At 46.9% G+C, this 26,758-nt stretch overlaps 1 protein-coding gene and 1 long non-coding RNA gene across 3 annotated transcripts in view; one reads left to right on the top strand and one right to left on the bottom strand.

Annotated features, from left to right (window-relative positions):
- The window catches only part of CDH13 (cadherin 13), a 416,230-nt gene that overhangs the window by 6,637 nt on the left and 382,835 nt on the right, over positions 1–26,758 (bottom strand). For both annotated transcript variants that reach the window (XM_077310005.1, XM_077310003.1), the window contains 3 exons: positions 22,519–22,661; positions 7,787–8,017; positions 6,078–6,296 (listed from right to left, as the gene is read on the bottom strand). In XM_077310005.1, the coding sequence (XP_077166120.1) occupies positions 6,078–6,296; positions 7,787–8,017; positions 22,519–22,661 (593 nt within the window). The remainder of the gene's footprint in view (positions 1–6,077; positions 6,297–7,786; positions 8,018–22,518; positions 22,662–26,758) is intronic.
- Positions 12,472–21,062, top strand: LOC143823565 (uncharacterized). The gene is made up of 3 exons (XR_013226505.1): positions 12,472–12,692; positions 20,727–20,839; positions 20,926–21,062. It is a non-coding gene; the product is annotated as an uncharacterized LOC143823565 (long non-coding RNA).

Below are 26,758 nucleotides of genomic sequence, written 5' to 3'. Positions count from 1 at the left end.
AGCTCCATCGGACTCGTAAAAAAAACCGGCGTCAACATTTAGCTTTATGGGGCGTAATCCCGGCAAATACTTAAACAACCGGCTAAGATCAAACCAGGCAAGGACAAAGTTGAAAATGCCAATGGGCACCTATCAAAGCCCAGCAACACAAATGCCGCAAAGACATTTTTTTCTCAGGGGAAAGACAACTTAAATAAACATAGGCTCAGAGATGAGAGCCTCACAGATGGCCAGGTTCCTTAACAAGAGCAAGAATCCGACCTAGAACATCTGCCAAGAAACCCAACTTGGACAAACATCAAGTCTTTCATTCCTTGTCCTGATAATGCTCCACTGTGTGTTTCTGTGAATTTATGCTGTGGAGTCCCTGATTGATTGATTATACTTATATGCCGCTGCTCCCGGGCTTGCCATCTCACGGCGGCCAACACCAATGAAAAATACAATAAAAATTGAGATGTCCTCTGACTTGGTTGGCCCAAGCTAGCCTGATCTTGTCAGATCTCAGAAGCTAAGCAGAGTCGGTCCTGCTTGGTAGACTTCACGGCAGGGGTGGCCAACCTGTGGATCTCCAGATGTCCATGGATTAGAATTCCCATGAGCCCCTGCCAGAACCCCTGCTCTATGGCAATGGGCTCTGCTGAGGTCCCTCCCCTTCCCAAATTTCCCAAGCTCCATCTCCAGGAACTGCCCATCCCAAAGCTATCAACCCTATGTGTAAGGCATGAGAACTAAAAATAAATAAATAAATAAAAATGTGCTCCCAGTTCAGGATAATTATCTCAAATGGTCTGCAGCAGGGGTAGTCAACCTGTGGCCCTCCAGATGTTCATGGACTACATTTCCCATGAGCCCCTGCCTACAATGGGAATTGTAGTCCATGAACATCTGGAGGGCCACAGGTTGACTACCCTGGTCTGCAGTACTGAGGAAACATATGACTTGCCTTTGACTTCTTCAGTCCCCGAGTACATTTTGTCACAGGACACCACTTCAATAAAAGCGCGGCAGAGTTGACGCCACCACCAATGGCTTGCTCTGATACTGCGCTGCGGAATCCAGTTAGCCAATCAGAAAGCGGGAAGGCTTGAACCGAAGCAAAAAACACACCTGCAGGCACCGTGACCTTTGAGGCTCATCAAAAAGCGGCTAACGAACTGCTTCATTGGGGGAGGGGGGCGTTATCGTAATTCGGAATGATGAAATCCCATCGCCGACAAGGGAATGAATGGGGCGAGATAAAAGAAAGGATAAACTAAAAACGGAGAGGACAAAATTGTGATTTTCCGTGGCCTCCCTGCCAGCCGAGGAACAGCCAAAATTTGTCAAGTAAATTATCTTCCCTGAGTTATTGGATGGTTTTAGCAACAGGCTGTTTTAAAACAATTCGGGAAATGATTCCGCAGTCAAACATCTGACAGTAATAAGCCGCCCAGAAAAGAAACACAGTCTATTACAAACCAGTAATTTAGCTCTGTCAAAACGAGGGAATATTAAACGGTTTCCCCCCTTGAATATGCTCTGTGGAAACCTTTGAGGTTTAATCTTTCCAAGTGCTGCTTTCACCTCTGACGAACGAGAGGAAAAAAGAGTGTTTTGTCACTGTACTTCCAAAAGATGAAACACTTGTGGGTTCGGAAAATACTTATCTTTCGCTTTTATTCACTGTTGGTATGTGTATATATATATGCGTGTGCGCTTGGAGTTGAACATCCTTTGAAAGCATGAGAACATTTCAAGTGTGGGTGGGTGGGTGTCTATTGGTGACTTCCCCTTCTTCCACTGCAGACCCCCAGGCATTGGGGGACCCCAAAGAAGGGGCTTTGGGGGGCAAAGGGGAGCAGTAGGGGAGGGGAGGACAGAACTTCTGCCAGCATAACTCCTCTCAGGATTCTTTGACTCTAACCTGGACTTCCTCAACCAGGGATTTGATGGCTCTGAAAGGGTTGCCTGAATGAATGGGAGTTAATTTTTAAATCTATTTTTAAAATTTGTTAAATATTTGTTGGGTGATATGCCCATGTATGGACATGTTGACCCCTTCCCCCTCTCCAAATGGCCAATGAGTGGCCTGGAGGGGTTGGGAAGGGGAGGGGCCCTGGGTGGGCGTGTCCACAGCTCTGCTTCCCAACCCTATTCTGCACAATTGCACCACTTCTGGGGGTTCTCAAAGCCTGGAGAAGGTTTCGAGGGTTTCTCAATGGTAAAAAGGCTGAGAAAGGCTGATCTAACCCCTTAAGATCCTGGCCTAAAACCAGTCAAACTCTGATCCCAGTCGTCCACCATACGTACCACTGGTATTACCTAGAGAGGAGAAAAATGCTTGAAATAGACTCTTCTCATGGTTCTTTGAATCTAATCCCTTAAGATCCTGGCCTAAACCCAGTTAAATGAAGTCTCCAGGCATCCACCATCAAGGGGGATATGTAGAGAGGGGAAAGATGCTTGAAACAAATGCCTAGAAACCTCACCGGTGTCTTGGAGACCAATAAGACTTCCAAATTCTATGTCCTCATTTCCTAGGAGGAAATGGATACTTGGCCTTTCTACCCCCCAAAGTAAAACTTGTCTGAAAGGTCACATTCATGGAGGGTAGACCTATCGGTGGCTATGATCCATGCTTACTAAACGGAACCTCCATGTGCAGAGGCAGTGCACCTCTGATGACCAATTGCGAGGAGACACCATGCCTTGCCTGGGAGTTTCTGGGGGGCTTTGCTTAGCTTCTCCCAGCTAGGGAGAACACACACACACACACACACACACCAGTCTACAGAAGTGATCTGTGTGATCCAGCAGGGCTCCTCCGAAGAGTTCCGCTGGCTTGAGGGCGAGCACATTTCAATAATCTAATTATGGCAAGGTTTAATGGTTTATGTATTCAGGATTTGCAGGTCAGGGGGGAAATGAAACGGTATAGCCTCTCTGGCCTTGAGGTTCCCCGCTAAACCGGGGAAAGGAGACCGAGAGCTCAGTTACCAGGCAGGGGGAAGAACTGGTCCGGGGCTGACGTTTCAGCTGGAAGGCTGGAGAAAACTAATAGGTGGTTAAACGCAAGTGTAACTCTGAGGCTTGTTTGCAATCACAGCCGGCATGACTCGCCTTCCCCCGGCACACCTGAGGCCTTTCACACTTAGTTTGACAAATTAATTTCGATGCAGAGTCCGCAAAACTCATTTAATCTGTGCGCATCAAGTTTCGTCTTTGCCGCCTCACTTCTCAGCGGGTTAATGGAGTATTTTACTTAGGGCTGCCTGTCATCAAACTTTGCAGTTGACAAACTGCCCCGGAAACAGAGAGCTAGGCCACAGCACTTAGCCTGACTCGGGGAAAGTACCAAGCGACTGTCTGCAGACGGTCCTACTCAAAATCGCATGGTTGCTGTTCCCTCCCAAACGTTGGTTCCCAGGGCCCCCAAGTCAGCAGGGGATGGGAGCAGGGGAATTACGAGGAGAAAAGGAAAGTTCTAGACCTTGTTCCTGGCACTGTACAAGAAGTGATGTCATCACGCCAGGGATGTCTGGACGACGCTCTGGTATTTGGGTGAAAACTCTATGGTAAAGCCGACTTCTCCCATAGAGTTTTTGCCCAAATGCCGGAGTGTCACCCAGATGTCACTGGTGTGATGACATCACTTCTTGTACAATGCCGGCAACAAGGTCGAGGCCTTCTCCTTCCTCCTGATAAGTCCCTTCCCACCAGGTAGCTGATCTAGTTGCACTCCATGGCCTTTATGACCATTCATAGATCAATGATTCTATGATTGTACACAGAATTGTCACCACCCCAGACATACACCACCCCCCCCCTCCTCAAGCGACGGCAGAACATTGGGGGTTCTCCTATACCCCAAGGTCTGGTCTGGGGCTCACTCTTGGTGGGGGGGGGGTGGGTTTATCACTGCTAGCTACATTGGATTGTTTTAAGTATGGGGTTTTTATTCTGGGGGGGGGATTATTGATTTTGTTAATGGAATATCTTGTTGCCTATCACAAGCTGCTTGCGGGAGTGATGGGCTAAAAATTAAATAATAAAGAAACAATAATAAAGAAAGTTCACTAGCAACACCAGCCTCCAGGTGAGGTCTGGGGATCTCCTGGAATTACAGCTCATCTGCAGGCTACAAAAATCCTTTCTCCTGAATAAAATGGATGCTTTGAAAGGCAAACCCTACGGCGTGATAGCTCACCGAGGACCCCATTCCCAGATCTCCAGAGCTTTCCCAACCTGGAGTTGGCAACCTTGCCTCTTTGCCCCCCTACGAGTCGCCAGGGGGCACCTGGCTGCCCTTAATTCTACAGTGCAATTTAATTCCAGGTTCCCACTCCCTTCCCTTCCCATCACTGCTGCAGTTGGAATACATTTTTCCTTTTGCCGGAGTCCATATGCTCTGCTGCAATCCATCAGGACGATTAAATTCCGTTGATTCATTCATTAAAAAAAAAACCCACCTAAAAAACACAGCTCACTTGGCTGGCTTCCTGAACGGGCGCATCTTTTGATGCTCAGATAATAATAGTCCCATTTAAATGATAATACCAAGATGTTTCGTTCCGGCAGGGGATTTGCATCGGGGTCGCAGTCATACGGAGACGCTCCCTCATTGCGCTGCTTGTTCTGGACTCCAGATTGTCGGACACACGCACGTAGCCCCAAAACTTGGCATGGGCCGGCCGAAGCGCTCACTCGACCGGGGGATTTCCCTCGGAGGCAGAAGCGCTTCATAAAGCACAAGTACCCCGAGCGGAGACGGAGACGGAAGGGGAATTTTGCTCAAAATTAAACCCATAACTTTGCCACGAGCAATCGAGATATTTCATCTGTTCCCTGCACATTAAGGAGGTTGTAGTTTCTAATGGCATCATCATCTTTGATTATTCTGATAAATATTTGGACCGCAGAAGATATTGCGCCGGAGTTAATGACGGTTATAAAACAAACACCTCTGTGTGCGGAATCAAACACCCCAGATGTGAGCCTGGAAGGTTTTGGCAACCATTGCAACTTTGGAGCTAAACTGCATAGCCAGCTCTTTTGCCTGCTTTCCCTGCTGTCTTCTACGCAGGGCCTGTAAGTTGTAGAACAGAGGTCCCCAACATGGCACCCACAGGCACCGTAATGCCCACTGCCATCTTTCCTAGTACCTACCCGGCCAATAAATGGACTCAGCGGGCCGCTGGCCTGCTCTAGAAGAGCCCTTCTTAAGTCAGCCTGTTAAGCTGTCTACATTTTCATGCTGCCCAAAATGGCAACCACAAGCATAGACCACTTGTGGGGAAATATTTCAGCCTGAGGGCCACACTGGGGTCTCTGCCCACTGTTAAGGACCCTTGGTTGCCTTGGCTCTTCCAGTTTTCAGTGCTGGGATGCCTGCTACTACACAGACACAGACACACACACACACACACGTGAAACCCCCTTAGACTGAACCAGACACTTGGCTAGGGTTACCAACCTCCAGGTCAGACCTGGAGACTTCCCAGCATTACAATCAATTTCCAGCTGATAGAGGTAATTCCCCCTTGAGAAAATATTGGCGTTGGAGGGTGGAGTCTGCAGGATTATACCTTGTTGAGGCTCCTCCCACCCCCTCTCAGGCTCCGCCCACAGACACCCAAAGGTTTCCCAACCCGGAGCTGGAATCCTATCCTTGATCCATAAAGGTCGGTACAGTCTACACAGATTGGCAGTGGCTCTCCAAGATACCATCCTGGGATCTTTCGCACCCCCTCTGATCTGATCCTTTAAACTGGAGATGCTGAGGATTGAACCCGGGAGGGCCAGTGGCACAGTGGAAGGCCTCGGCTTGGCAAGCAGAAGGTCCCTGGTTCAATCCCTGACATCTGCAGGGAAAAGGACCAGGCAGCAAATCATGTCAAAGGCCTCTACCTGGCTGAGACCTTGGAGAGGTAGACAAGCCAGCCTGACTCTACTTACGGCAGCTTCACGTGTGAACTTCTCCCTGCCACGAAGCCACAGTTCCTCCCCTTCCCAGCCTTGGAGACACAATTCCCCCAAATCCGCGATGTTAGAATGCAAAGCCATTTCAGGTATTGGGGGGTGGTGGGGAAACTTACAGTATAAACTGGAGAGCGAAACGAGGAGGAGGACCATGCTGATATGAAGGGCGGAGGCTGAGCTGCAGTCCGGTTTGCTGTATTTTGTGCAGGAACAAACCTGCATTTTCAGTTCTATATTGTTAGTGAGAGGAGGTGTCCCCGAATCCGTCACGGAGATGGGGATGTTGTAGTGGGACTTCTTCAAGTTCTGAGGCAAGACGACCTGGGCGTGAGTATCTGGGAGAAATCGGGAAGTCACAGTTAGGGTGGTTGATGCTTCGGCCGCACGAGTAAGCCCATATGTAGCCTGTGTCTACACGCCTGCAATTCCCCTAAACAGAAACGGGCAGCCGCATTAATTGCCCCATTGTCTGGAATTATGGCAAAGCACCCAGTTCAGCATTCCATTTCTGGCCTACTGAAGAAGGGGCAGAATTCCCACTCGCTTCAACAGCAGAAGATTTAGTTCATTGGGCGTCAATGAAATAATTACTACCTCTTCCGGTGGAATCCTCCAGAGAAATCTGTCTGCTTCAGCCTTCTTTGAGTAGCTGAATGTGTCAGAGAAAAATCTCAAACTCTACCAAGGAAACTCTGGCCAGCACTTGAGTGTTACGGCCGCGGGCAACTCTTTCAACATTCTTAGCTTCTCAGCACCTTGCCCCACATCTCAAATTCCCCCAGAACGCCTGCAGAGGCTCTGCCGACACCTGTGTGCCCCTCTCAAATGAACCTGGCGTGTTTTGTTGCTTTTTCACAAGAAAAGCTGCAAATGTGAGTGAAGTAAGCAACCAGCACATCTTCACCCACCAGTTCAGGTTGTTGGGTTGTGTCCTGCTTTTTCTTCCTCTGAAGCAAAATGTGAATCCCAAAAGGAACTGCAGCAAAGATTTTAAAAAGGGGGGAGGGGGAGGAATGTTTTTGAAGTAAAGTTAGCTTGGTTCGGGTGCATGATACCGTTATCCTTGGCTGAATGGATGGATGTGCGACGGTTATGTGTGGAACATGCTCTGTCCTGCAGACCTCGCAGAACTGTTTTAAATTCCACAGGGACCTGATCTCACCAGGAAGAGCTGCTCTTTCAGAGCTGCTCTCTCAGAGCTCTCTCAGCCCCACCTACCTCACAGGATGTCTGTTGTCAGGAGAGGAAGGGAGAGGTGTTTGTAAGCTGCTTGGGGACTCTTTTTGGCAGTGAAAAGCGGGGTACAAAAAATCTCTCTTCTTCTCTCGGGGTGACCTTGGACCACAATGATTATTGTGAGGACAACACTAGAATCACCCCTTGTCTGCTATGATATTAGTGGGGGGAAATCAGAACGTTACGTTTTTAACCCAATCGTTTTATGATGTTGTTTACCTGCCCTGAGCAGGATTGGAAGGGCGGGCTAGAAAAATGAAAGATTTGTTTATTTTATTTGGAAAGAAAAAAACCCTGTCCTACACTCTTTGGAGCATCCAAGATGCACGAGACAGACATGCAGAAATCTCTGGGAATGTTGCCTCTGAGTTAACAGGAGCATTTCCTGCCAAAACTCTACATGGTGCCAGCTAAACATATGCATTTAAAGTTTACGTAATATTTTGATGGATTTCAGGACCTTCCATTGGGTAGAAGGGCAAGGCAAACATATTTTAGATGAGTAAACATGCAGAAATATTGAATCATAGTAGGAGAAGGGCATTGGGGGAGAAGAAAGAAGAAAAACGGTTATGCCCAGCTGGCTTACTGTTAATTCTGGTGATCTTCCATACTTTCTCTTGACCAGACTGTTTGCTCAGCTCAAATTTGAAGGGCTCCGTGTTGGGGCGAAGGTCCTTATCCAAGGCGCCGAGGATGACCTTCACGTCCTTCTGATCTTCGCAGACCATCGCCACCGTGGGATAAATGGAGGGGGCGTTGTCGTTCACGTCCTCCAAAGTGACCTGCAGCGTCCCCGTACCTGTGGCCGGAGGGCTACCTATGGGGAAAGCGACCGACATTTATGAACGGACCACTAGAGAGGCCAGGGGCTGCGGTCGCAAAAGCTGATTTCCAGCTGCTGGGTCCCGCCCCTTGGCAATTATGCTCTCAAGGCAGCCTCTAAATAAAGAATGGAGACCAATAAAAGGATTGTGGAAGGCGGGCAAGCAGGTGGCATGATGAGAGCAGGCATAAAACATCAGCAGAAAAAACATAATTGCAGCCAGGAGCAATAAAACCATCCCAAAGTTACAACTCACAGCCTAAAAAACTAATTAAGAAACACGCGAAACAACATCAAATAAATGACTGAGCAAATCGGGGAGGGGAGGGGAGATGGAAAACACCCCTCCTCAGACAAACCGGAGTGAACCAAATTGGATTGTCCCATTCAATCAAACGGCACCAGGGTACAAGTTCAAAGGCCATCCCAGATATGGAACCCAGCTCTTCCAGAAGAACAATTGCTCCCCACCCTGTGCTCAGGGGTCTCTTGGCCTTGTGACACCACAGCTGTTGCTCAGAACCATTTCTTGCCCACCCAGTTGCTTACGCCACGAGCCCACTTGGGACACAGGGACAGCCTGGCTCTACCACCTTCTACAGCAGTGTTGGTTCTTGTTCGGACTCGTGTTGCGAAGGGCGGCTGGAAAGCGGAAAGGTGACGCATGAGCATCCCTGTGTAAAAAGAGTGTGCTGCTCCAGCATCCAGCAACAAGCTTTAGACTTGCGCCAGGAGATTGCCGGGTAGAAGGACGGAGCGGGTCGCTAACGCACCATGCAGACATGGTGACCTTTTCGCCCCGTGTCTGAAAGGGAGCCCCAGGGGATGCTAATGTGGACCTCTGTCCTCTGAGAGCGGAGCTGAGACCAGCCACCTCATTCCGCTTCGGTCAACAAATAGCTGACAGGCGGTAATAACTTGCCGTCACTTTGCAGACTTGATCCAGTGGCCTTCTACGCAGGTGAAAGTGTGATTTCTCATTACTTTTCTCTGTGGCCATACGTGCTCTGCCCGGCAGCTGCTTGCAAAGTAAAAACACACATCCTTTCTGTCCATCCCAACAATGACGGCATCTCAAGGAACGGGGGGGGGGGGGGATTTTGATTATAGAGTTTTGTGCCACTTGTAGAGAGAGAGAACACATTTCCAGCCGTCTCACTGTCATTTCTGCCTTTCTTCTTTTGCTTACGAACGTCACCTCTGGCCTGTCCAGCATGGCCCAGGCTAGCCAGATCTTCTCAGACCTCGGAAGCTAAGCCAGGTTGGCTCTTGGGCGAGAGACCACCATCCCTGGCTTGCTGCGCAGAGGAAGATCATGGCAAACCAACTCATCTCTTGGCTTCAACTCTCCCCTCCCCGGTCCTGGGTGGGTTGCAGCTTCATGAGGCACATTTACCCTCTTTATAAAAGAGACTGCTTGTGGACATAATTGCAAAGAATGAAAAGTTGGGAGGGAGGGGCTGTGCTAAAATGTACCTTGCCCCATGGCCCAAATGGTCTAGCCACATCCATGAAATTTACACTCCATTTTTGCTTTCTACCAGAGGAACTACAGAAAAACATGAGGCCGGCTTTCTCAACCGGGGTTTCTTGATGGCCCTGGAAGGGTTTCCCAAACGGGTGGGAATCAATTGATTTTTAATACATTTTTGAATTGGTTAAACATTTGTCAGGTGATATGACCATATATGGCCAATGATGGGCCTGGAGGGGGTGAGGGGAGGGGCCTCAGGTGGGTGTGTCCACAGCTATGCTTCCTAAACGTGTTCTGCACAATCACACCACTTTTGGGGATTCTTGAAGCTTAAAGAATGTTTCAGGGGTTTCTCAATGTTCTATGCCTGGGGTAGTCAAACTGCAGCCCTCCAGATGTCCATGGACTACAATCCCCATGAGTCCCTGCCAGCGCTTGCTGGCAGGGGCTCATGGGAATTGTAGTCCATGGACATCAGGAGGGCTGCAGTTTGACTACCCCTGATCTAAGCTGTTGGGATGGGGGGAAATCCTAGTGGTGATGTCTCAGGTATTACAGACACAAACACATAACGACAATGATAAAACTGTCAGAGTTTTGGAGTCTCTCTGTTGCTCACTCTCTCTTTTTCTCTCCAACTCCCCCCCCGCCCCCACCACAAGGGTAAGGGTTGACTTCCTTTTAATGAAAAAGAAATTATTTTTCACTTTTGCCGGACTAATTGAATTTTCAAAAAAAGGCTCCCGTACATTTCCTCTCTCTTTTTGTCCCTGATATATTATTCAGCCAAGTCAGAGAGGAGAATGGATGAAAAGGCATTTGAATATTTGAAACATGATCATACGAGTCAGCCTTTCATAAAGCTTAATTAAAACACTATCTTTAATTCAGAGAGTATTATTTCCACACTGGGCTGATAATGTTTTGTGCTCTGTCCTCTTTATCTTATATTGAAAAAAAAATATACGTCTTTCTGAAATTAAGAACCCCATGGCGCTGGGAGTGCAGCTCTATATTGTCAGACCCAGATGTGGCATTCATTGCTTTACCTTGTTTACTTGTGGTTTGTTGCCCATCATTTTGGGATCCCCTAGCAGGAAGGAGAAAGTTGCCCCTTGCCCATTCTGGTGAGTTATTCCCCCCCGTGTTGATTATATATAACCAATTACGCAAAATATACCCACGTTTCCAGAGGAAAATCAAAGCTAATGTCAAGGTCGTAAACCGAAGCTGGTTAACAACTTTGCCCCGAGAAAGACGTCAAAACAGAAACTGGAAATAAATGTTCACCGTCCGGGCTGAATTAGCGGCTAAGCTAAGTGTGCTCTCTCCAAATTGCTCATTCTGTCTCAATATACAAAACGTACGGGACAAACGGCAGCCGTCTAAATAGCTTTAAAAAACACCACCAGAAGATTTATTAAATATTCAGAGGAGAGGTTAATCAAACTGACGAGAAGAGCCCGCGAAATGGTTTCTTCAGGAAAGGAGAGAATTTTCTTGTCAGAGAACATTGAAGACTGTCATCTAATTAAAAAAAAAACCTTGGAGATTAAGTACATGTGCTTCAGTCGATCAATCAATGAACTGAGTAAATACGCACAGGAGAGAAAGCAATCATTGTTTGGGAAGCAAGATCTCCCCCCCTTGGGGAGGGGGGTGCATGGTATAGGCCAATCATCATATCCTGGAAGCTGAGCATGGGATTTACTTGGATGGGAGACCACCAAGAAGGGAGCTGCAGAGAAAGGTAATGGTCAACCACCTCTGCTTCTCACTTGCCTTGACAGTCCCTTGTTGGGGTGGGTCTTTGGAAGGAAGACCATCAAGGAAGACTCTGCAGAGGAAGGCAAGGGCCAATGAGCTCTGCTTCTCTCACTTGCCTTGAAAGCCCCAAAAGTTGGTTGGGACTTGAGAGCACTTTACATGCATGCAAACACACATCCCCCTTTTATCTCAGAGAGGAGCATGCTCCTTATAAGAGGGTACATGGTGCCATCTGCAGTTTTGTACTGACTGTTAATATTAAAATTTAATTCTGAACAGTTCTTCTGCCTGATCAAATGGAAACAGGCAGGCACTGCATATGTCTGGGACCCAATTTAGACCCTTCAGAATACAATGCATCTGCTCTGTTCATGAGCCAGAGTCTTCCCCAGTGGGTGAATATCATGTATGTATGCAGTAATAAGTCACAATTAATGTTCGGAGGGCCCAGCAGCAACGGGCTATCAAGGCAAGTGAGAAGCAGAGAGGGTTTGCCTTTGCCTTCTAATGAAGACTCTACCTTGGTGGTCTCCCATCCAAGAACTGACTCTATTCTATAGCTGGCCTTGCCTCATGCGGCAGCCATTTTGTGGCTGGTCTTGCCTCATGCAGCAGCCATTTTGTGGCTGGCCTTGCCTCATGCAGCAGCCATTTTGAGGCTGGCCTTGCTTCATCCGGGAAACATTTTGTGGCTGCTCTCACAATGCTGTGTCAGAATCCCAAAGCTGTCCACAAAAAATTGTGGGAACCCCTGTCATCGTGTAATACAAGCAAAAACCTCCCAGTCCTTGCCCCCAAAGTCTTAACTTTCAACGGTGTGAGAAAGGATGAGAATATGAAGGCAAAACAGTAAGGGAAATTTCTTGAAATGTGGCCTAATTAGAAATAAATGTTCACTATCAAGAAAACGAAGCAGGGGCCTGAGGAACACAATACAATACCTATCTTGTTAAAGCTGACCGGTAATTCAAATGAATAGCGAGCAGCCGCTAATAACATTTAATAGGACAGTCCCGGAACAAAGCATTGCTAATCACTTAATAGAAAAATGGCAGCTTTGCAAACAAAAGAATGTAAATCACAGGGGAAAGTGTTATTAATAAGGCTGCACACGCTCTTCAATTGAGAGGAATCTTGCAGAATCAAATCCTCATGTAATATATCAAATCTTTTCTCCTCTTTCTTTTCTTTTCTTTTTCTCAGGGACTTCAGGCGGCTAGTTCTTTGGGGCTGCCGCAGCCACTGAAGGTTTTATCTGAGCCTTTCCTATATGAGAATTTCTTATCGGGGCAATTAGAAAAAAAGAAAAACTTTAATCAGAATTTCCAAATTATTCTGGAAGCCCATCGCACAGTGAGTTCCATTATCATGTCAGAGAAGAGGAAGAAGAGGAAGAAGAGGAAGAAGAAGAAGAAAAAGAAGAAGAAGGTGTGTGTGTGTGCGTGTATGGGGGGGGGGGGACTCAACTGCAATAATGAATAAGACTCCCAATTTTTTCTTAAAGCTGTAGCCTAGCTGAAAGCCAAAACCTTCTGAAGGAGCAACAATTTAGGATTTCATGCCAGCCTGTGGAAGGAAAGTGCTGAATACTGGAGGTGTTTAAGATTAAAACTGTACTTTCCTGCTCTCCTCTGGACTCGCGGTGGCTCAGAGGCGATGCGTCAGCTTTGCACGCGGCAGGCCTAGGTTCTATTCCCGACACCTCTAGTTAAAAGGGGTTAGGCTTCAGGTGACACGCGAGACCCCCATTCGAGACCTCGGAGAGCCACTGCCGGTCAGAGGAGACATGATTGACCTCAACAGACCAGTGGTCTGACTCAGTAAAGGGCAGTTTCATTTGAGAAGATTAGAACAGAAGTACAGAGGGCATCAAATCAGGGTTGAGAAGAACGATCCGGTTCTTCTATTAAGTTAAATTGTTTGCTGCCGTCTATTTAATACTCACAGCAGCCTTCAAGGTAGGACGTGTCAATCTGCAGTGGAATGATTAGATTCAAGTCCAATGGCACCTTAGAGCAGGGATTCCCAACCAGGGGTCCATGGGAACACCAGAGGGGGTCCGTGGCATTTCCCCACCTGACTTGGCCACAAGCTAGGAAACCAGCCACTTCCATGGTTGCCCCCCTCCCCAAATGTGAGTCGTCTCGTGGTTTGTGTGCCAGGGACAGGATGGAGCCCGCACACCTACTCCCACCTTAAACCACCTCCTGTCTTCCCGCCCACTCAGTCTTCCTCAAGCCTGCCTGTTAATGCAGTTGGTGATGTCACACCTGGTGACGTGTCACTTCCAGGGGGCGGGGCAGTGTGGCGTGGCCAGCTGACATCACTTCCGGGGCTCCTCGAAGCCTGAAAAATTATTTCAGGGGCTCCCGTGTGGTCAAAATATCAAAAACGTTTAACTTAGAGACTCACAAGGTTGGGGGGGGGGGGAAGAAAGAGGCTTTTGAGAGTCAACACTCTCTTCTTCACATGTAGCTGAGAACGGCTGGACTCTCAGAAACTGAAAAACTTGTTGATCTCAAAGGTCTTATTAAAGTAGAATCTAGCAGCCCTCAAGAGGTTTCCCCCCCCCTTTTCTTCTTTAGCAATCTTGACAATTCTTTATTCAGCTGCTATAGCTGCACAAAGCACTGACACGCAATGCGAGCCCCCAATTTCTGAAGCCTCCACTTCAGAGAGCCGGCTTTGTTGCAGTGGTGAAGAGCAGTGCCCTCTAAACTGGAGAACTGGGATCGATTCCCCACTCCTGCTCCACGTGCAGCCTTCTGGGTGACCTTGTTTTCTGTTCTCTCAGAGATCTCTCAGCCTCACCTATCTCACAGGGTGTCTGTTGCAGGGAGAGGAAAGGGAAGGCCATTGTGAGCTGATTTGAGGTTCCTTTGAGGTACAACCCCCCAGCTCTTTGCCTTCTTCTCCCACCTGGCAACCCTACAGCCCAAACATTGCATGAAAATATGGGTTGTCTAGCTCCCTGGCGTCCCAGAATTTTGCCCCCCAGGATTCTCCCTATTGGCAGCCTTCCAAATAGTCATGACACTCTGGGCCCTAAATGACCTAAATGACCAATGGCAGTGTCAATACTTGAATCTAAAACCAAAATTAGCAGAGAGAGAACATGGTAGATAACAAAAGACTTGAGAAGATGCAGAGGACTTTGGGCTGATGTCAAACAGGCTGCCTACCAACCAACCCGTAGGGCTTCTGTTATGGGGTCAGTGGCCAAATCCCAGCAGTCATCTCTTGGCCAAACCTGGCCTCTCCTCCTCTGAAGTACCATTTGTGCACAAATGGAGCTCACGACAAATCCCCCACCCTCTGTTTTGCTGCATGAATGAAAAAGCTACCCCAAATGCTCCTTCGATGCTTCGTATTCCAACCCGGGTCACGTCGGTGGCCGATCTGCAAGAGACAATGGAATTTGTTCTGACTCTACTGCGATGTATCTAAGAGCATGATTTGGGTCTGCAACGACCTCTGCGACCTTGAGCTTTGGCATGGATTTTCCTCCCTCAATTTTCTCATTTGCTCTGAGCTTTGCTGCCTCGAAGGGAGGAGATGGTTGGTGCTCAGTGCCGGGCATTCGGCTTCTGTGTCGTCTTGATATATATGAGGAATGCCACTGGGAGAGAGAAGAATGAAAGAGCTCTCCAGGTAACCCGAAAGACAGCTGAATCTGACATCCGGCTACCTCATCTAATCTCTGTGCCGACCATCAAGATGGCCTCGCTCCTTGACAAACGTCAGGCTTGTTAAAACAACGGGCTCTACGAACGCACGGCCCAAACCACGAGGAGCAGGAGAGATGATGGGGATGGGAAGAAACGGCCCCTGAGCCCACAGAGAAGCAGCATACAAATGCCAGACACCCCTGCAAGAGCAGCCTAATTCATTTTCGGAATAAATGGCTTTTTGCCACCTGAACCACTCGATTAAAAAACATGAGGTGCTAGCCAGAAGCCATGAGAGGAATCTCTGATTCTCGTGCCTCATCTCCTCGCTCAGCCCCACCTTTGAATTCACCAGTTTCTGCTCCGACCACCTTCTCCCCCGGGGCGTAGGTGGGGCTGAGAGAGCTCTGAGGAAACAGTGATTGGCCCAAGGTCACCCAGCTGGCTGCATGTGGAGGAGGAGAAGGGGATCCAATACAGATTTCAGGCTACCGCTCTTAACCACGATGCCAAGTTGGCTCTTCCTTGCAAAGGGGAGGACCCTAAAGCTGGGTCTATCAGTGGGCATGACACAAAAGGTTGGGAAAATCCCCAAAGATATGGGAATGTAGTCTGGAGAGCGCTGGAGACCCTGCCAGCATGGGAATTTTACTCTACGGACATCTGGAGAGCCACAGATTGGCCAACCCTGGTTCTGAGGGAGGGGTCTCAGTAGGCTATAATGTCATAGAGTTTGCCCACCAAAACAGCAAGTCTCTGTAGTCTAGAGCGGTGGCCCCCAACCACCGGGCTGTGGCCCGGTGCCGGGTCGTGAAGGCCCTGGCACTGGGCCACGGCTCCCTGCCTCCGCAGGGCCACGCTGGATCTCGCATGGGCATTTGTGGCACTCCCCGCACGTGCGCTTGCGCGGCCGGGCCGCACATGCATGTCTGTGGCTGCGCATGGTGCAAACGCACATGCGTGGCATGCACGGCCGGGCTATCGCCCTCCCCGCCGCCACCGGTCCACAGCCTAGAAATGGTTGCGGACCACTGGTCTAGAGATAAGATGTAATTCCAGGATATATCTAAGCCCTCCCTGTAAGTAGGCAGCTTTATAGTCTAGGAGCGATGAACATACACACATGAATCCATCCTTCTTCTCTGGTGTTCTTGCTTCCCCAATCTGACTAATACATCTACGGCAGGGGTAGTCAAACTGTGGCCCTCCAGATGTCCATGGACTACAATTCCCATGAGCCCTTGCCAGCATTCGCTCCTGGGAATTGTAGTCCATGGACATCTGGAGGGCCGCAGTTTGACTATCCCTGATCTACGGTATATATTTCTAATACATCTATGCAAGGTGTAAACCTATGCTGTACATTTTTAAAAAATCTTCAGTGATATGGCATAGACCAATTTGAATCAATTTATCCCCCCCCCTAAGTAAGAAACAGATCCATAAAGCAAAACTAAGTCTTATTTTCTATTTGCTACACTCTAAACTGTTTTTTCTTTTTTGGGGGAAAAAGGGTCTTGAAAATTACAATCGTTCATATCTTTCAATAACGTGTGCAGATCCTATGTTTGAATAATTATACTTCAAAAGGCAAAACTCGTATCAAATTGCGGCTGACACCGGCCATCAGTCTTAAATAGTTTACTATGAATTACGCCCTTTCCAAACCTGAGCGACTAATTTAAACAGTATTTTCTGTGCAATCCACATTTTGCAAAAACTGAAAATGACAAGTAAAGGATGAGATTTCCACTTATTCCTACCCCCTCCAATTAATATAGCAATTAAAATAAAGGATGCAAAAGAGGCTTAATTGAGTTGCCATGGCCACTAATGACCTGATTGCTTTCCATATAGTGTGTTTTAGATAGACTCAATCTGTGGTAATTTCATTTCGGATATCCTCACGCATGTAAACAGGTTACGACATGTGGAATAACAAGCTTTCCACAGTGAACTTAGCACGCGTCTGTTTGCTATTTTAGCTTTGCTGTCTTCCTATCAGCCATGGCTTTCTTTTCATCCACATATCTGGTGTCAAAGAAGGAGACCCAAAATCAAGTCACTTGACTCAGGTGGGGAGAAACTGGGTGGAATTTGGGAGGGGAAGGAGTTCAATGAGGTATAAGGTTCCATTTTCTCCACGTGGCCTGAACCTCTATCACCTGGAGATCAGCTGTCATCCCAGGAGATCTCCATCTACCACCTGGAGGTTGGCAACCTGGAAATTCTTTGGTGATATCCTTGCTTAGTGTCAGAGACCTGCCAGGACCTTGGATACATATTGGGAATTATTGGGTGTTCCTCTTTCTCCTCTAACCTTCAACCTTCCCTCTCTCACTTCCCATCCATTCCCAGATGAAACACGGTTTGATCCACTTTAACATGTTAACGCGGTTTCATGAAATCCACCCCCCCCCGCATTTAATTTCGGCTTTAACAGATCACAGCCGCTGTGTCCACAAGAAGCCCTTCATAATAATAATAATAATTATACTGCACACGCCTCAACCTTTGCAGAAAGTAAGAGAGTACAAAGCACGTTAGGACATTCATTTAAAAGGGGGAAATGTATTTTTTTTTTTCAAATAAGGAGATTCTGTCCAGAGAAAAGGTCACATTTTATTATCTATGAAATTAAATACTGTGCTCTATCAACTCGGCAATTGCAAAACAGTTTCCAATAAGAGGCTAAAATACAGCAAAGGGCAAGTACAAAACTAACCTCCACTTCAAACAAGGGGCAATTCACGTGCTCCGTGGCTGAAAATGCTTTGCTGCTGTGGGAACGGCCATAGGTATGCTCTGAGAAGGCCACTGGTGCAGGCCACCATCTTCCTCTGCTTGGAGGCCGAAGAGCCTCTGACAGCCACTGTGGGTGGTTTCAAGCATGGCTCTACTTCTTGTTTTTGAGAAGCTTGGAAAAATGTGGGCAGCGCTGGGTCAGAATTCAGGTTTCAGTTCCCAGGCTCCCATATGGGAAAATTAAGAAGGGCTGTTTTTTATATGCCACTTTCCTCTACCTTAAGGAGTCTCAAAGCGGCTTACAATTGCTTTCCCTTCCTCTCCCCACAACAGTTAACTTGTGAGGGAGGAAAGGCAGAGAGAGCTCTGAGAGAACTGTGACTACAGGCTTCCTATAGAGTGGGGGAATCAAACCCTGTAGTTTAGATTAGAGTCTACTGCTCTTAACCATGACCTCATACATGATGGTGTCACTTCCGGAGGAAACTTGGAAGCAACGATGGCAGCTCTAGGAACCACTTCCAATTCTGGATATGATTTTAATATAGAGTTTTTAGCGATTCCTAGAGTGGATGCCATCACTTCAGGATTTCCCCTGGAACTGACATCATCACACTCATGGCAGTGCTATAACTTCTGAGGGAAACCCAGAAGGAAAACTGTAGGAATCTCCAGAAATTCTGCATTTGCAGGCAATTCCTAGAGCTACCACCATTGTCTCTGGATTTGCCTAGAAATGACATCATCACACTCATGAAACACTTCCTCTTCATGTCTTTTGCCCCATCCCTCCCTCTAGTATCAGACTTGGTGAACTGATTAAGAGCAATGGCCCCAAGTCTGGAGATCTAGGTTTGATTCCCAGCTCTTCCACATGCAGCCAGCTGGGTGACCTTGGGCATGTCACAGCCCTGATAGTGCTGGTCTGACTGAGCAGTAAGATCAGGGCTTTCACAGCCCTACTAACCTCACAGGGTGTCAGTTATGGGGAGAGGAAGAGAAAGTGATTTGAGACTCCTTCAGGAAGTGAAAAGTGGAGTATAAAAACCAGCTGCTGCTGCTGCTGCTGCTGCTGCTTCTTCTTCTTCTTCTTCTTCTTCTTCTTCTTCTTCTTCTTCTTCTTCTTCTTCTTCTTCTTCTTCTTCTTCTTCTTCTTCTTCTTCTTCTTCTTCTTCTTCTTCTTCTTCTTCTTCTTCTTCTTCTTCTTCTTCTTCTTCTTCTTCTTCTTCTTCTTCTTCTTCTTCTTCTTCTTCTCCTCTTCCTTCTCCTTCTTCTTCTCGTCAGAAGGAGGTACTCTGTGACGTGTTTCTAATTTTTATCAAAGCCCTTACATTTACAAAGTAACAAGGGGGATATTATTTGTAAATTAACATTCATGTCCCCCCTTACGGTTTTTATTGAGAAGGAAAAATTTTCCCAGCGTCTTAAAAAATCTTACGAGCAGATTCTAATGGTCCCTTTATTTGGGAGGTTATAACGAGACCAGGGTGACTAGTTGAGAAGTTCCAAGTGTACCTTCTGCTAAGATAAAGCTGCCATTAGAGTCTCTTAAAATCCTTTTTAGTTTTAAAATCAATCTTTAAATGAACTATTATCGCGCAACCCCGTGGATTTTGGAAGACCCGAGTGCCACAAATTTATGTACCCATTCCATGCTTGGGAGCAAAACATCTGTTTGCTTTCGCTTCTGTATTCCTTGTAAAACTAAAATGCCTGATTGTAATCTGTGATGTGTTTCTAAGCAACCTCCTCTGCCTAGCAGAAGCTAAGGCCAAATGGCCACTAAAGCCACTGGAGAAAGCACCAACTGTTGGGTTGCATGCTCCTATAGAACTGCTATTGCTTGGCAGCCTATTGGAAGGCCCTGTTGCTATAGCGCATGCCTAATGACCTAGGATGCCATTCCTCTTGCTACAGGGTGGTGATGTTAGACCTCACTGTGGTGTTTGGCTTACGTCCCCTGTCCCTAGCAGTCTTGGTCTACTGCCCATGATCTTGACCTTGGCACCAGGTCTCTCCTGCTTCCTGTCATGTGATTCTGATGAGCTTACAACTTAGAAAGTCCTATAAGTGGAGAAGGTTAAGATCTTCCAGCATTGGCCCATCTAGCCCAAGATTTTCTACTCTGGCATTTGCTCTCTGGGTTCCCAGATAGAAAGAAGAAGGAGAGTTGGTTTTTATACCCAACTTTTGACAGTCTGAAGGAGCCTCAAAGCAGCATACCTTTCCTTCTTCTCCCCACAACAGACACCCTGTGAGGTAGGTGGGGCTGATAGAACTCTGACAGAAGTGCTCTGTGAGAACAGCTCTAACAGGACTGTCTCAAGCCCAAGATCACCCAGCTGGCTGCATGTGGAGGAGAGGGGAATCAAAGTCAGCATTCCAGATTAGAGGCCACCACGCTTAACCACTTTTCCACGCTGGTCTTTCCAGAAGTCTGTTATCTGAGATCCTTTCCCCCCTCCCTGTACTGAAGTTGGAGGGATTGCATTTGGGTCCTTCGAAATGCAAAGGAGGCACTCTGCCGCTAACCTATGCCCACCCATGCTTATATGGAAAAGAAAACGTTTAATAAAATTGAAGGAAGGGGGGGGGAATAATATTAGCCCCTGACGTTTATGGATGGCCTTGTTCTCCACGAGAGCTGTTGCATAGCTTTTTTTCTTTGCTTGATACTTTCAGTTAATTTAACCTTCTTTGAAAGCCCTAAGAATGATTTTTGTGCTTGCATTAAATTATTCAAGCACCAGGCTACATGCATTATGTAGCTCATTGGGAACATAATAACCCTGAGAAAATTAGGCATTAGCATTGGTTGGCTGGGGAAAAAAATTGTGATGGAATCTATTCCACAACTTTAGTGCAGCCAAAGTGCCTTTTTGAAAACATTGGTCATCGGGTCACAGGTGATGTATGGTGACCACCCATAGGTTTTAAAGGCATGAGACGTTCAAAGGTGGTTGGTATGGAGTTGACCTGGACTTCCTTGGGTGCTCACCCATCCAAGTACTAACCAGGATCAACCTTGCTTAACTTCTGAAATCTGCAGGGTGTTCAAGGGAAGAGAGGATCAGAGGTGGTCTGCTGTTTCCAGGCTCTGCATAGCAACCCCGGACATCCTTGGAGGGTCGCCCACCCACATACTAACCAAGGCCGTTACTGGTAAGCGTCTGAGATCTGTCCAGAAATGGCTCACCTGGGCTACCCAGTTCTGGGCTAAAAACCCTCCTTTCTTTTTCATTCCCTAGCTATCTGCAAACACAGTCTGCCAAGCTTCAGGGGAACAACACTGGTGGGATGTGAAGGTTCAGGAATCTCAACGGAGCACGTGCAACTTGCTGCAGTGTGTTTTGTGATGTCTGAGAAACAAGGAATGGAAAAGCGACTCTGCTCAGTTGAAGTCACCATCTCTTTCCAAGGCTGGAGACTAGGGCCTAGTCTGCACACAAAGGATAATGCACTTTCAATGTGCTTTGGCAGCTGGATTTTCCAGTGCAGAACAGGAAAATCTACTTCTAAAGTGCATTATCTATTGTGTGCAGAATAGGCCTAGGACACAGTAGCCATGCCTGAAAATCACCTCCTCCCCCCCCGTAACATCCACAATAGTTGCACAAACAGGAACTCACCACTCTAATCACCTTATAGTTAGCACATGCACACACATGAACAACACAGAGACATTCTCCAAGAGCGATCCGTTCAGGACAAGGAATGTGTCGAGTGGGATTCTTTCATCCAAGGAAGCCACCATCTCCCACCGATATTGCAGTGCGAGAAAAACACATCTAGGAAGAGGCAGCTAAATCACCCTTGCAAAGTGGGTGCCATCCCCCCCCCCCAGGTTTTGCATTTTAAAGCCATCTCCTTGTCAGTCCCCCTGCAAATGTTCCCTGTACCAAGTCATGCAGCACAAAAATGTGACATTACCCCCATTAGAAGGAGCATTTTTACAATTCATTGCTGCGACAAAACCAGCTGCATGGCTAGGAACTGTATTAGCTGTTTATGTTAGAGATATATAGCTCTTATTCATATTGTCTGCCTTTCGGCCATGCCTTTTCCCCTCCCCTTTTTTAAAAAAAACGGGGTACCATGGTAATTTACAATGAGATGGTCATAAAGTTCTTTTAATTTAGGTTATGTGCAACAGAAGGAACTTTAATCTGCATAATATGTGCAATATATTTCGCTTTAACAAGGTTTTTTTTTAATCGTCTTTTCATTCTAACTACTGTTGTACGTTCAATGAGACGGAATCCGGCATGACAAAAATGTTAGTTTTCGGTACTCTGGTGTCAAAGGCTTAATATTAGCTTGGAAAATATTCTTTTGGGGGGCGGGGGAGGGAAGAAACAGAATTCATTCTGCTCAGACATTCTTCCTAAGAACACTGATAGTGGTCCTTCATTAACTATCACAAGTGAAAGACGCAAAATAGTTCTTCCTCACAGGGTTAGGGGCAATAATCATGCCAAATCTGCCACTAGCCAGAATAAATGACATGGATGCTGCTATTTATGTGGCATGAAGTTCAATCAATCAATCAATCAATCAATCCATCTTTGGAGAATTCCAAAGGTGCCCACAGGCTCAAAATTGTTGGAGTTCCCTGAGGTAGGCAGAAGTTCAACATGGGTTTCTCAGAGCTGGATTCTCAATGGATGCTAATCAGGCTACGGACCTGGAACTGGTCAACTTTCTCAGTAGACTCACGGATTGCCAGCTCATGGAGGCCACATTTCCCTCAAGCCTGCTCAAAGTACTTTCCATGGGATGAACAAGGTCCCAGCCTACTATCAGCAAGCCACCTTCTGGTTTCATGAATGCCCATTACTCACCACTGTCGATTGCCAGAAAGGACGCTGTGTACACGTTGTTGACAACATACGGAGATTCGCGATCAAGGATATTCGTGGTGACAATAGTGCCGTTGGTGGGGTTAATGTCAAGCCAACTGGCTGGATCTTTGTCAACAGAGTACCTGCAAGAAACAAAAAGACGGATGGGTTCTTCGGCCACAACCTGAGAGACGGCATGAATGTAACTACAACAGACCTATTTAGCTTGGGCGCAGTTGCTATGGGGACTTCCGTACCTCTTCATTTCGAACTGCAATTTGGCTTCACAAAGGGAACGTAAACACCAGGCTGTTTTGCTTTTCTTAACAGGCAGTCATTGTGGATCATATAATGAATTAGCTTTTAGGGTTTAAAAGAGAAAGAGAGAGAGAGAGAGAGAGAGAGAGAGAGAGAGAGAGAGAGAGAGAGAGAGAGGAAGCAGCAACCCTCATTAAGCAGCCATCTTTAACCAAGCCAAGAATAAAAGATTTGTCAACAATTGCCAAATGGAGGGTGCATAAGACAACATGCACAAGCACATCACAATGACATTAACTAAAAACCCATTCAGACACAACCCAGCTCTGGTATGGCAGCTGGGCATTCCATCTATCAAACATCAATGCTCTGAAAAGGAAAGTGACACATTCACGGCTAGTGGCAAGAATGATTGACGGTTCTCATACACATGTGACACGCGACATGGTGACAAATGATGTTTGTATTTCAGATGCGTCTGGCTGCCTTGTCATCCCCTCCGTTGTTGACTTTGTCTTGTTTAAGCGGCACAGAATTGTCTGTCATTCATTATCACTGTATGCCACCATATTTAGGAGACATGACCAACCAATGGGGGGTGGAATGTTTTTCATGAAGATGACCCATAGCATGGAAATTACTGTGTTGAGCTCCATGAGATCGACAAGAGCCTTTCTGCTAATTGCAATGGACACTACGAAAGGCAAGGAACTTAATACCAATGAATTAGAGACCCCCAAATGACTTGAACAAAAACAGCCCGGTAGTTCTCTTGGAATATGCAAACCACGGATGACAGAAGGTTTGACTGTTTGCTACGCAATCCCATCTTTTTTACCCCAGTAAGTTTCCACCGAGGGTGCTCCATTCCTGACACGGGCCCGAGATGTCCAGATTTTGATCTTTCAATATAAAACAAACGAAATCAAAACCGCCAGCTCAATATGTCTGATAGAATCTTGACTCCGCATTTGTCATTTCGACAGAACATGGATCTATAGAATCTTGTTTAGCTATCTGGAATGAACCTGCTCCTTCCAGACATCAATTTTTTTCTTGGGGGGGAAAAAAACAAACACACCAGCAATACCAATCTTGGAGAAAAAAAATAGCTGTTTCAAACTCAGGAAAAGTTTGAGTATAAAGAAACACACAGAGGGAGACAAATTCCAATTTCCTGCTTCTTTCCTAGAGTCTCTGTGTCTGTCTGTCTGTCTGTCTGTCTACCATCTATGATAAATACAATCTGGTAAGGAAGCCATTCCACTTAGGAAAACTCAGTGCCATCTAGAGATTCACAATATGCTCTTTAAGTATTATTGCTTTTGTCCATGTCTGTTGGCTTTCTCAAAGTTCCAGGGCCTTCTATATTTGGCTCACTTTACGCACAATTGGGTGGAAATGCTAGTTCTGCCCTTTTCAATCTTTTGACCATGAAGGAACCCTTGAAATATTTTTTGGCCTTCGTGGAATCCTGGAAGTGATGACATGTCCCTTCAGAGAAGTGGGCATAGGAGTAAGATACAGGAGCCAGTCAACCAACCAAATGATGGTTTATCATTTCTGTTGTGTAGAAAAAGACGAGGCTTGTACAGCAAGGGGGGAACGTCTAATAATGTCAACAACCAGCCAAACTGGTGGAAAAGGCCGCATAACCTCTGGGGAGCTCTCACAGTCTCTGGGTTCCCTGGCACTCTGGTTAGGAATCCCTGCTCTAGATTTCTGAAAGAGAATTATAACTACGGTTCTTTAATTGGGGTGTGGGAGGTTAGAGAAGTCCAGGGGGTCCCTGATGGAGCTGGGGGTCTCCACCTTCTTTGCCATATCCCATCTGGCCTTCTTTCCGTCTGTGTCTGCCTATATTTTCAGTAGGTGTTCATTCGAGAGGAGGTTGCTGGTTCAACTGGAATCTATCCATTTGGATGTCTATCCTTCTTCTACCATGGCAGGAGTACAAAGTGGATAACCCAAAGTGCGACTTGATGGAGAACACAAAGCTTTTCCTACCGGAATGAAAAAAGTTTTAAGATTTAAAACTTTCACGTTTTCATCTCTTGCCAGAGAACGATTCAACAGAACTAAGACAATTGTTCTTTGCAGATTTTTGAAAACATAAATGGGTGTAGTGCTGGCTAAAAAGAAATATCCATTAAGGATAAAACCATAGCAACACTCCCTGTGATCTGGGAATGGGGAGGAGGGATTGAAGCAACCAGTTCTCCTCAAACACACATGCGTATATATCAGCATACTTGTTGACTAGCATGGATTACTCCCCATCTCACATGGGCTGTCTTCTTCCGCTCAATGGTGGAGGCATCTTATAACAATCCAGGACTTAGTCCTTTTTTGGAGGGGCGGCTGGTCCAAATGCCCTCCCTTCCCCTAAGCGCCCCACCCTTCATACTGAGCTAGAGATGCCAGTCCCCAGTTGGGATCTGCAAATCCCTTGGCTTTACAGCTCATCTCCAAGTGGCAGAGATCAGTTCCCCTGGAGAACATGGCTGCTGTGTAGGGTGGACTCTATATTGTTATACTCCACGGAGTTCCCTCCTCTCCCAAAATCCTGCCCACTCCCAGCTCCACCCCCAAAGTCTCCAGGTATTTCCCAACCCAGCAAACCCACCAGCCTGACAACATTTCAAGAAACCTCTGAACATATTGTATTAATGCTGCATTTTTGAGAGAGAGAGAGGGGGGGGGGAACGTGCCTATTTCCTTGTTCTGGCTGTTGACACAGCAATAATTCTTGCCGTCTAATTTCTCATCTGCCCACCGACACGTTCTGCATCCACTTACGTTCCACCTGTCAGAGCTTCCCCGTTCCATTTGCCTTGGGTGCTTGAACAGTGGAGTCAACCTCATAGGGTTTCTTATTAAACTTTATGACACCTTTTCTCTTAAAAGAAAAAAAGCTGTTAAAAATTGGTAGCGGAGGATTCAGAAAGTTATTCGCACACTCGAGTACGGTGCGTTGTAGGTTTTTTTTTTTTTAAATACATATATAAAATAGCTTCCCCTTCTAAAAGGAATATTATCTTGTGGTGTTTTTTTAAAGCAAGCTCCCACCCTCCAAAAAATAAAATCTACGAGGCTTGTTGGAAGAAAATGCCAAGAATTTCAATGGGCATCACTTCACAGGAGTGGTTTCCAGCATGGCTTTCAGACCCCAAGCTATAAGGACAGACAGATGTAATTGGGGCCTGGAGTCTCTGCCAGCAGAGAAACAGCCAAGAGGTTTGCAGGAAACAAGCCTGGCACACTGGCACACATCCAGAGGCTAGGCTGGCAGAACCAGGCAGAATTTGAGGGATGCCGGTCAAGAGGAAAGAGCGTTTGCAGAGAGTGCCAGGAAGTACATGGAGGGGTGGCCAGCAAGACAATGCAGCAGGTGCCAAATGAGTCCTGGGTGGGTGGAAACGCCTGCTCATAAGCTCATGGTCAAGGTGGTGAAGCGACAGACTCTAATCCGGAGAACCGGGTTTGATTCCCCGCTCCTTCTCCACGGGCAGCCAGCTGGGTGACCTGGGGCCAGTCCCAGTTCTCCTAGGGCTGTTCTCGGAGAGCGGTTTTGTCAGAGCCCCAGCTATCTCACAGGGTCCCTATTGTGGGGAGAAGAAAGGAAAAGTGTTTGTAAGCTGCTTCGGGACTCCTTCGGGTAGTGAAAAGCGGGATATAATGCCATGGAGGCCTCCTTCCTTCCAAAGCAGCTCCTCCTAACCTGGAGACCAGCAGTAATTCCAGGAGATCTCTGGACATCACCTGGAGTCGAGTTGCCAGGTCCGTCCTAATAATGTATTTTCATATAATGCGTTCTCAGCGTTTGTTATTGGGCACCCCGAAAGACAGGGGCCACGCCTTGTCCCGATAAATGCGGCCCTTTTAACGTGTGCCAAATAAATAAGGATCATGGAGTTATTCTGTGCTTCATTATCAAATTCTGCTGGAAGATTTTTACGGCAAGGAACGGAATTTTGACAGC

This window comes from Paroedura picta, chromosome 14, assembly GCF_049243985.1.
Source record: "Paroedura picta isolate Pp20150507F chromosome 14, Ppicta_v3.0, whole genome shotgun sequence".
NCBI classification, from domain to species: domain Eukaryota; kingdom Metazoa; phylum Chordata; class Lepidosauria; order Squamata; family Gekkonidae; genus Paroedura; species Paroedura picta.
Note: the sequence above shows the minus strand (reverse complement) of the source record. Positions and strands in the feature narration are given on the sequence as shown.